Below are 10,389 nucleotides of genomic sequence, written 5' to 3' on the forward strand. Positions count from 1 at the left end.
CCCATTACTGCAATTTCTGGATCGAGAGTACGAGTCGTTGTCGACGAACGAGAAGAAAAAGCTGGACAAAGAGCTGGAAAACTTCGACGATTCAATATTTTTCCCCATGCCCTTCACGACTGCGCAGGTCTGGTCCCCTCCGTACCGAAGCAGCGACCCGGAGTGGGCGCAATATACCACGATCAGCAAAGACAAGCCGCTGCTACGTAGGATACGAAGTGTGTGCCCATCCGCTCTTTGATCATTTGTACGGAGCGGCTTGCTAATCACTACCTCCGCAGATGAGTTGGCTCTCCAAGCGAAAGATGTAGTCGAGAAGGAACCGATGCTCAATCCTCGTTATCGCAACATCATGCGAATTCGCCAATACTGGCTCGATATCGACTTCCCACCCCGACCACCTCCGACATTCGAACAATCTGGGTATGCATCCTCGTGCGCTGCATCATTGCCCCTACCTTGCTGACTTTGAGCGTAGTATTCTTTGGGACGGTAACGGTCTGCATTGGGCCGCCCGAACGATCGACTCCTTGAAAGCGACCCGATTGCACAACATTTTATGGCCCACGGCCGCTGCACAGGCGAGCTGGGCATACGCATCAGCGATGGCTAAGCAGCACTGGTTTCAGTTTCAGAGGCTACTCGGGTTCGACGTGCCACCTCCTTCGGGCCCGTTCTCCCAACCACGAACCGCGGCTCTCGATCACCCGAAGTTCCCTTCCGCAGGACGCCAGACTCCCGACGGCAGGCCCGCCGACGCTCCCTCCGGTTCTGGCAAGGGGTCTGCAGGTATGCAACCGCCAAGCAACGCTCCGAGTGGCGGCAAGACTAGGTTTTCCAAGGATGATGATCCTTCGCTTGCTAGTAATGTTCCGCAAATGTCCACAGTACCGTTCGCGGAGTTCCTCATCAAACTTGACAGGACGTGGGGACGGGCGAGGCCTTACCCGCCCCGTGGCTCGATCCAGGTATCAGGCATTGTGGAGCTCGAAACTCAGACCAGCTACATCCTCCTCGACGTCTTGGGCTTCTGGGATCCGAAGAAGCGGGCTCTCGATAGCAAATCTTCGCTCTTCTCACTTCGCAGGATTAAGATGAAGGTTCAGGCTGCGGCATGAGCATGAGCGCTGCATTTTTATCGTCTTTCAAGCGGCAAAGCTTGATCCTTGATAAAGCGCTGGAATACATGATTATGGCAACGCGCCGATTGCATAGGCCTTCGGAGTTGGATGGCAGCGATGGCCCTGCCTGTTGGGGGGTCTTGTTTTATTTTGTAATGTTTTTGTGTCATCTTGCATGGGCTCGCAGCGAGTGATAGAATGGATTGTGGGAAAGAATTCATTCTCATCTGCGTTATGGTGCACGACTGTGACGTCTCTTTCTCTTTTGGTCGCACATACCAGTCTTGCAGTCTGCACTCCGTGTCAACTAGATCTTGCAGCTTCGAGGGCTTTGTCGGGCACGAGTCACGCGCACGGTCGCTGTTGTATCCTCACCTCACTCCATCCCTACCAATTTCAGTCACCAGAACTCAGTGAAGCCAAATGAGGCCAAACAGACTCTCGTCAACCTCATTCACCTGCTAGGGCAGGTACGTTACCTAAGCCTCCCAGAATAATGGTATACAGAGACGCGGGCTGCCCATCGATTCAACATAGATTTCACTCTTCACGCACTCTTTGCGAGTTGCTCAACACTCAACACCAATCATACACTTGGTGATTGGCCATCCCACCATTTCTTCATTTATTCCTTGACGCTCCTCAAAGGGGTTGGGCACGCGTCTCGCGATGCACCGCATTTGACTCTTTCATTCTCTACAACTTGGTCGTCCTCGTCATTCCGCGACACGACTGGCCGCTCCTTCCATTCAACACCCACCAGACCTCAAGACCCGCGTCTTGGGCAACAACCCCAATGCAAGCTTCTATTGAGGCATTCCTATACTTCCCCTCCCACTCTGTACACCATCATATCGCACATCATGGCAAATTCGAGCTCTACAGAAAAGCTCGCTCTACACAAGAGGCGTCTCCTTTGTGATTTCGCCGAATTGCAAGAGCAGCCTTATCCCCCCATCCAGTTGCATGTTGACGAAAGCAATACCCTCAAAGTCTGCCTAGTCCTCACGCCGCCTGGTTGGATTCCCATCCATCTCACGGTCATGTTCCCGCCAGAGTATCCTCTCCGCGCCCCGCGTATATCTACGGACACCCGGATCAGCCATCCATACGTCATCGGCAGTTACCTGTGTGCCAGCATCCTCAACACAGCTGCAGACTGGACTCCAGCGTACACACTCAAGGGCGTGGCCATCCAGATGCTGAGCTTCTTCACGAGCGAGACCCTGGAGCAGGTCTACGGCGGCCGCACGGTGAGCTTGCTCTCTGTGCGGAACGACAACAGGCAACTACCCGCAGTCGTTCGACTGTGAGCGGTGCGAATTCAAGAGCGGCACATGGGCAGACGCCAAGAGGGCGCACAGAAAACGATTGCAAGCGGCCGCTGCCCTCGAAGAGGCCGCTGCTGCAGCAGCACCTGCCAGGCCTGACCACCACAGCGGCCAGCACTTGGCGCAGATGCCCGCTGAAATCCTCTTGACGATCATCGACACTCTCGAATTTAGGGACCTTACTGCCTTTGAGCAGGCTTGGACTCGTGTCAGCGACCTCATCGTACAGGGAGATGTTGTTCGGCTGCGGGAGTTGCAGTGCTTCTTCACCAAGGCCAACTTTAATTGTGCCAAACTAGGCGTCGGTGTGTCACTCGACGGAAAGGGCGCCACAAGTCGATCGAGTCTGCGTTCAACCTTCTCTCGGAAGAGGGCTTCAGGAAGCTCGGCATCAGGCAGTCCGTCCATGGGATCAGCTTCAACCACTGGTTGCCTCTGCCCATCTCGTAACGGCACTGGGCTCAGGTTCGGGGCGACGCCAAGATGAGACTCGCCCAGATTGGAAAATATGCGGGCCTGGGTCGTCGTCTGACTCTCGATGTCCTGGCCGCCTTTATGAACGACATTGTGGTGCGTCTCAACAAGCACGTCAAAGAGCCCGCCAAGCCGCAGGCCGCCGCCTGGCCCATGTGGGACATACCGTAGCTGCCGACAGAGCCCCCGGCGCCGAAAAGCACGCTGCGCCACGCGTCTGAAAAGGCCATTGAGTCGTACTTCCACCTCTTCCACATGCTCGTCTGCTTCGCCTCCGAGGACAGGGCGCTCGTCGAGACGGCGAACCGGCGCATCCGCGATTTCGCCTCAGGCCAGCGCCACAAGTCCGTCTGCCCGAACCTCGGCCACCTGCTCGTCTACCTCCTCATCAGTGACGTCGAGATGACAGAACTGCTGCGCAAGGACATCATCACCGAGGCCATCACGCGCAACGTCGTCTGGCTCTTCGACAGGCGCGGCGCCGGCATGCCGGAGCTGTCGTACCTCGAGCCGGACGCCGAGTCGCCCTACCGCCTGAAGAGGACGTTTGAGGGCGGCCGCACGTCGTACCGGCTGCTCATGTTCTCCGAGCTGTTCCGCCGCACCGCGAGGCCGGGTCGCGGAAAGCCACTGCAGCAGGTCAGGGAGGAGCTGTTTGACCGCCACGGCGCGCCGCCTCCGGGGGCGGCTGCTGCGCTGGCGGCCGAGGTGCGGCGCCTGCACGAGGTGGACAACTTTTACGACTTCTTCAGGGAGATGGGGCTGCAGAAGATCCCCGGCGTCAGGTGCTTCACGGCGGTGCTGAGGGCTACGGTCAAGGATAGCGTGTCCTACGGGTCCTCGAGCTGGGGGCTGAGCCAGGACGTGGCTTATTTGCTGCGGAGGCAGAAGGAGTGCGGTGTAGGCGTCGTTCCGGGGCTCCAGATGTTGCGGGGCACCGGCGAGTTCAGTGTGCCGCGGCACTTGACGTTTTTCCCGTCATAGAGGGGGGAGCGCGGCTGAGCGGACGCAGGGTGTGAAGGAGCATGAGTCGTTGACAGGTCTCGATGGCGTCGTTCAAAGTGTGATGCTTGACGATAGAATGACTATAGCTCCTGCGATAGATGCCATGGTCTGATGTGCATAGAGTTTGTTGGCGGCACTTTCGCATGTTCGCGCTCAGTTTCGAATGGCAGAGAATGGCACAGGACACAGCAGTTACCAGCCTCCCTAGCGAAAAGAACTAGACTTGAGAGTACGAGCGTTGAATATTGCTGTCAAGATGAGTGGGAAGAAATCCTCTAATCGCCATGCTCGTGAAAATGAGGAAGCCGAAACTTCTAGATGGAACCAAAGGCATCCGTCTACGACATGAGCGAATACCAGCAAATATTATCTAGCAGAACAGACAATTACGCAATTCAGCCTTGATCTCGAGCCGAACACAGACTCATGTATGAGAGGAGCTAGATTGCAGGACCTGAAATACTCGTGACCAGGCCAGCGGCGGGCTGCCGTCGGATGAGACGTACATGCTGACATAATCATTCCTCCCACTCAGAAGGTCACTTCCCCGCTCTCATCAACCTCACCCCTTCTTTCATCACCAACATCATGTCTCCAACGTCCAGCAACAGCTTCAACAATCTACAAACCGACTATCTTTACGAAAAGAGGCATGGAACTGACTCTTGAAGCCGACCCGAAGTACCATGTCAACTCATACGATGATTGAAGGCTCTTGACGCCGAGATGCCTAGAGGCATCGCCTCCCCTCGTACTCACCTTGTCGAGCAGTGCTGCTGCCTGATGCAAACCATCTGGAAAACCCAATGTCGACGCAAGGTGCGCTTACCAGGACGGTCATCGATTTTCATCAGCGATCTGAAAAGACTTCGTGAATCATTGATCAAATACTGCGAAACGCCCCAACGCCCCCATTCATCATAAGTCTCGTTCCATCACAGGCTCACTTGTCAAACTGTCCCTCGTCACGCCTGCAACGCTATCCAAATTCAAGACTCGCTCTGATCGACGATACCGCCAAGCTCGACGAACAACAATTCAGCTCGGCTCACTCCCAAGAAGCGTGATCCAGGTTGACTCGGGCAATGTGAGCCAATGCAGCTTCCACTGATCAAGGGGTCAGCCGCCGCTTCGGGCTCGGTTCCACGACAACTCTGCTGAGGGGTGGATGAAGTATCTTACCCTGTGCATCGACCCTCGCGCGGCTCGAAAGATACCACACATCGTTGATCCTGTCCTCGCACACGTCGTTGCCGTGGCAGTGGCAGAACTCAAAGTCTGTGGCCAACGGGCTGAGCTCTGGAGTGGCCAGCCTGGGAATCCACGGCGTGCGGGACGGGGAAGGCGCTTCCGGGGGGCAGCCACTCCATGCCGGGGTTGGCTTACCCTCGCCGCTGACGGGCTCGTCGTGCGACCAGGATCCGATCGACGCTAGGTCATCCTCGATGAGAGATGTCCGGTCAGCAGCGCCGCTGTAGGCCGCACGACGACGCTTTGGTTGGCGCTGGTATGGCTGTTGCGTGTTCTGCGTATGCAGCCGGGCGCCAAGTGGTGTGGGATCACGTGACCCTCTGCCATCATCACGACGACGACGACGGCGACCCGAGTCTGGACCACATGACAACGATGAAGGAAAAGTTTCGGGCTTTCTCATCTTTTGGGGCTTACCAGGCTCCAGACGCATCGATGGATCCGGGCGCACAATGATGGATGCCACTGTTCTGGGTTCCCTCATCAGCGTGGACATATCGGCGTCCACGACGGACGACGACCCCATTGGTCTGGCATCAAGTCGATCCAAGGAGTGTTGCGAAGCCATCATGAGACGATCCCGTGGTCCTGCGACCGAAGATTCATGACTGCCTCCTCGGTCTGTCACCATGATGGCCAGTTGGACAGATAAAGATGTGTAGGTGGCACGTCAGGAGCCTGATGGGTAGTGGCAGGCTCTGACTACTACCCCCTGATGAATGGTCAACGGGGTGGACGGTTTGGGATAACTTTGCTCGGGTTTTTCGATGAAATGGAGAGAGGAGGGTTGAATGGGAGAAGAGATGTGAGAAGGAGGGTAGGGGGGCTCTCTCAGCTTTTATGTGGTGAGTGACCGGAGCAGGAGGATGCCATATGCCATCTAACTGACCAATCAAAGTACACGCTTCAACGCCGTTCCCCCTCCCCCCCCGGTCTTTCGTCTTGCGCTCTACCTCTTCTTCTCCTTTAGCATGGCACCACACCCACTCCCATTACTTCGTCTTGCTGTGACGACCTCTCATGGTTCAACAGCATCGGAACTGGTTCAGGCTTGGCCAAACACGCCGCCGCTGACCGCTACTGCAACGATCCAACATCTAATGGCCAAACACGTCATGTCACCGACCTGGTCGCTAGATACATGTGCTTCTCCGCCACCTCACCACTCTCAGGGTCATCGCGCTCGCCAAGCTTCTACATCGCTCCGTTCTCTGTCTCTCTGCTGTGCGCTTGGCTAGCAGTTGTGCTGTAACCTTCACATTTTGTGTGTCCGGTTTCAGACATACTTGTCCCATGAAGGCATGGCAACAGTATTCCCTACGTGTCATGTGTAGTGGCCAGGGCTTTTCCTGAGAGGCCTTCTTGCAGCTACGGTACCCTGAGAATCGCCTCCTGTTCTCCACAGGCAGAAGACCGTCATCAGTTCAGGCAACTGGCTGGCGGTGTTTCATCCCACGAGGGGGTTCGAGTGTTCTGTCTACAGCTGTTATGCGGCCTTGAAGCTCATAGGTCCAGGGGTTGACGGCCAATGCGTCTGGCATGCAGCTTCCTGTCAGCACTCTATGTGCTTCCTGGCGCAGATGGCCGATGGCCGAATGAGAACACGTCAGGCATCTCCAGCGCCCGGTTTATGTGTCATTTGGCTTCGATTACCTGTCGCGAATTGTCTGCAGTCATGTGCGAGTTATCTTGCGGTCGTCTGCGTGGCTGCTCAAAGTCATTCAAGGCATGATCCGCGTGCGGTATGTCTGGGCGACCAGGGATAACAGGAAACAAGTGGTACAGATGTTGATTGATGACAGGCTTTGGAGGCGGCGTGCAAGGCACATCATCAGAACAACCCTTTCAAGAACGAATCGGAACACTTACATCCACCCAATGAACAGCAGAGATCCCTCGGCTCCTAACCACCCAAAAACCTGTGCAAGATAGGTTGTTTGTCCTACCTCGGAGCGAATCTCTTCGCTGTGAAGAACCTCTCATCGCAGCCAACGAAACACCAGGGCGGGACACCCTCCCACCCAGGGAAAGTCGGTGTGGTTTGCAAATCGTCTCATCTGCGTTGAGCTTGGAATTTTCATGGGGGACCTTCAAATTATCTAATCATCTACTGTATAGGGTACTTGTCGTAGCCAGCCAACACTGCTTGCTCCCAGTGTGTGGTCGAGAATCGTGAAGTCGAAAGTCCCCGATTCGATCATGTGTAGTGACACCACATGATATTTCTGTAAGCGGCTTTGCACAGCTGTTGTATTCCCTTCCGCTTGAGTTCGTGGTCAAGAACATGTCCGACATGATCTCACAGCTCGAGCCTTGACGTATGTCCTCTTCACGTGACCCTTGCGCTTTGGTTTATGTGGGTCTCCCTTCCCGTCACATACAGAACAGCGACCGTGCTCTCGCTATTCCCACTCTGGACTAGCACAGCTCTCGTGATGCTCCCAGCAGCTCAATCCTCCTCTCCACCAGCTTTTTGCATCGTGGTAGGACGCAACGGCGACACGAATTGACACGCCTTACGTTGCGCCAAACATACACGCGAAGCCTCATCCTCCCCGAATCTTCTGTTCCTCCTCTGTCAACTTGGACCGGCCGTTGCAGCTATGGGCAAGAAGCGCGCGCACCCCGATGTCGAGGACATCCTGGCGCGTCCGTGGTGCTACTACTGTTCGTCGCAATCACCCATGGACGCACACCGCAGATACTGACCCAGACGCAGGCGAGCGCGACTTTGAAGATCTGAAGCTTCTCATCTCTCATCAAAAGGCGAAGCACTTCAAGTGCGACCGCTGTGGACGCCGATTGAACACGGCTGGAGGTAGGCCTACGCGCGCTTGTCCTCCGCCCATTTTGCCGGCCGCTGACGTCTCATGCCCCCTTTTGCAGGTCTCTCCGTCCACCTGAACCAGGTCCACAAGGAAACCCTCGATCATGTCGAAAACGCGCTGCCCAACAGGCAAGGCCTCGACGTGGAGATATTCGGTATGGAGGGCATCCCCGCCGACATTCTCGACCAGCACCGCAACCGCATCATCCAGAACTTCTACCAGGCCCAGGAGGACAGGCGCGTAGCGACAGGCAACCCGCTGCCGGGCCAGGCGAAGCCCCCGAAGAAGAAGCTCAAGATGGAGACGCCCGAGGAGCTCAAGGCGAGGTTAGCGGACCACAGGGCCAAGGTCGCCGCGGCCAAGGCGGCCGGCCTCCCGCACCCGGGTATCAGCGTCAGCCCTGCCGCCGGCGCCCCGGCCAACGCGAGCCCCGGCGCATTCGTACGTTGCCCCTTGACGAAATCACACCGCAGCCAAAAAAAAGAGAGAGTTCGAGCGCTAATCCTCCCCCTTTTCGTCCACAGAATAACTCCCCCTACCCGCCTCCGCAGGCCCCCTACGGCGCCGCGCCCGCCGATCCGCAGTTCCCTGCCCATGCCCAGGCCCAGGCCGCGGGCGCCGTGCCGCCGGGCTACCCTCAGCCCGGCTTCCCCGGCGGGCCCGGCGCCTTCAACGGATTCTCGCCCTCGGCGCTGCCCGCCAGGCCGAACAGCGGCAACCTCGCGGCGCCGCCTGGCCTGCCGCAGCGCCCGCAGAACGCGGGCGGCTACCACAACGGCGGACCGACGGGCCAGCCCGGCGAGGTGGGCGATGCCATTGATCAGATCATCCGCGATGCCGAGCTCGGCAACAAGACGAAGAGGAGCGACGAGGCGGACGGCGGCGGCGGCGAGAGGAAGGCCAAGAAGGGCGCGCGCATGGTCTACTCGGACGAGAACGTCAGCCCCGAGGAGAGGATGTCGCAGCTGCCTCGGTATGCGTGGGTGCCTCCCGTTTCATAGACGTGGTAGTCTCGTCAGAGAAGGGGGGCGGTTGGCAGAGGGCTTCAGCATTGCAGCGAAGGACGGTGTACCAGATTATATCACACGGAAAACGGATCACGCTGGTTTGGCGTTTTTTTCTTGTTTGGCGACACTACACGGAACGGCGAGTTCGGGTTGTATTGGGGACGTAACATGTGCCTGACTACGCGGCCATCTGGGTTGGCCGTGAGTTGTGAGATGTGATGTTGGCCACGTATACGGATTCGTGAGTAGTGTTGGTGAGATGCCTTGATGTTGCCCGCGTACACTTGTCCGTTGAGTTTCGTTTATGAGATGTGTTGGTCTCGTCCCCGCATACCAGTCGTCCATCAGTACCACCTTCTTGCGTGGCCATTCGATTGTCATGGGGCCATGCTCGATACGACCACGGGCACATGACGAGGCGCTGGCTCAAAATAGGTCAAAGCCAATCTCTACTTGGAGGCGACTGAGGCTGGCGCCGGCTTCGATCACAGTCCCGACGACGACAGAGGCCGCCGTGGGCATCTCGGCACCGTGTCAGGGACAATGTGCTTGGTTGGCAAAGTCAAAGGGCGTCGAACGAAGCTTTCCTTGCATGGGTTCAGTACGGGAGGCGTCCACGATTGCGATCTTCAGACTCACTCTGGCACAGCATGCCATCTTCTCCCAAGACAAGGTGTTCACCCTGTCTATTGTCTCTGCCCGACACCGGGAGCAAAGCGGTCGCCGGCGGCCAAAAGCAAGGTATCTGACACAATCACGTCTCGCTGCTTACATGACTCGGGACGTCTGGCTGCTGGCTCGTGAGCAAGAATCCAGACTCCCGAGATTGGGTTTTTTTTTGTGGTGCTGAACGGACCAGCCCACTCAACCCGAGCACATCCAGAGGATTGGGCTCTGACAAGGTCATCATTCTCGAGCATTGCTGCGGCGGGGTCGCGTCGAGCAATGCTCAAGGCAGACTTCCGTGTCGCGACCCGCCTCGCCGACAATGCGATTCGCATCACCATTCAGCGCCTCGTAGCGGCTCCTCCCTGGCCCACTGCGCCTCGAACATTCCATCGCCCGACTTGGTGCTGCACGTCGCTCCCCCCTGGCCTGCCGAGACGAGCGCCCAGCCGGCCCAGCCGCCGAGAGGTCGTGGCCATCTGCGAAAACGCGGGCGTTTGTCGCAGACCAAGCTTTTACGATGTCCTGGCTCGATCTCTGCAATTTAGCCGGGACATGTGTGGTGGCGTGGGGTGAGCAAAGAGTGCGCCTCGGCCGCCTGCTCTCTCAACCGCTGGCTGGTAAACGTCATGTTCGTCGCCAAAAGCACACCAAGGGTAATCCAGTACACACAGCTACCTAGACTGCACCATTCTGACTCGAATGC

At 57.2% G+C, this 10,389-nt stretch overlaps 4 protein-coding genes across 4 annotated transcripts; 3 read left to right on the plus strand and 1 right to left on the minus strand.

Annotated features, from left to right (window-relative positions):
- Positions 1 to 106: 106 nt before the first annotated feature.
- On the plus strand, positions 107 to 1,118 carry VDAG_06190 (uncharacterized protein; the record flags this gene model as incomplete). Its single annotated transcript, XM_009659204.1, has 3 exons — positions 107 to 218; positions 282 to 423; positions 479 to 1,118. 3 exons carry the CDS (start codon positions 107 to 109, stop codon positions 1,116 to 1,118), a joined length of 894 nt encoding a protein of 297 aa, XP_009657499.1.
- An 866-nt stretch (positions 1,119 to 1,984) lies between these two features.
- VDAG_06191 (uncharacterized protein) lies at positions 1,985 to 3,910 on the plus strand (the record flags this gene model as incomplete). The annotated part of the gene is made up of 4 exons (XM_009659205.1): positions 1,985 to 2,374; positions 2,421 to 2,753; positions 2,918 to 3,022; positions 3,098 to 3,910. The coding sequence occupies 4 exons, from the start codon at positions 1,985 to 1,987 to the stop codon at positions 3,908 to 3,910; spliced, it is 1,641 nt and encodes a 546-aa protein (XP_009657500.1).
- A 1,132-nt stretch (positions 3,911 to 5,042) lies between these two features.
- On the minus strand, positions 5,043 to 5,813 carry VDAG_06192 (uncharacterized protein; the record flags this gene model as incomplete). Its single annotated transcript, XM_009659206.1, has 1 exon — positions 5,043 to 5,813. The coding sequence occupies one exon, from the start codon at positions 5,811 to 5,813 to the stop codon at positions 5,043 to 5,045; it is 771 nt and encodes a 256-aa protein (XP_009657501.1).
- Positions 5,814 to 7,810: 1,997 nt separating this feature from the next.
- On the plus strand, positions 7,811 to 9,011 carry VDAG_06193 (RING-6 protein; the record flags this gene model as incomplete). The annotated part of the gene is made up of 3 exons (XM_009659207.1): positions 7,811 to 8,000; positions 8,069 to 8,451; positions 8,535 to 9,011. 3 exons carry the CDS (start codon positions 7,811 to 7,813, stop codon positions 9,009 to 9,011), a joined length of 1,050 nt encoding a protein of 349 aa, XP_009657502.1.
- Positions 9,012 to 10,389: the final 1,378 nt, after the last annotated feature.

Source organism: Verticillium dahliae, genomic scaffold, assembly GCF_000150675.1.
Source record: "Verticillium dahliae VdLs.17 supercont1.13 genomic scaffold, whole genome shotgun sequence".
Classification (NCBI taxonomy): domain Eukaryota; kingdom Fungi; phylum Ascomycota; class Sordariomycetes; order Glomerellales; family Plectosphaerellaceae; genus Verticillium; species Verticillium dahliae.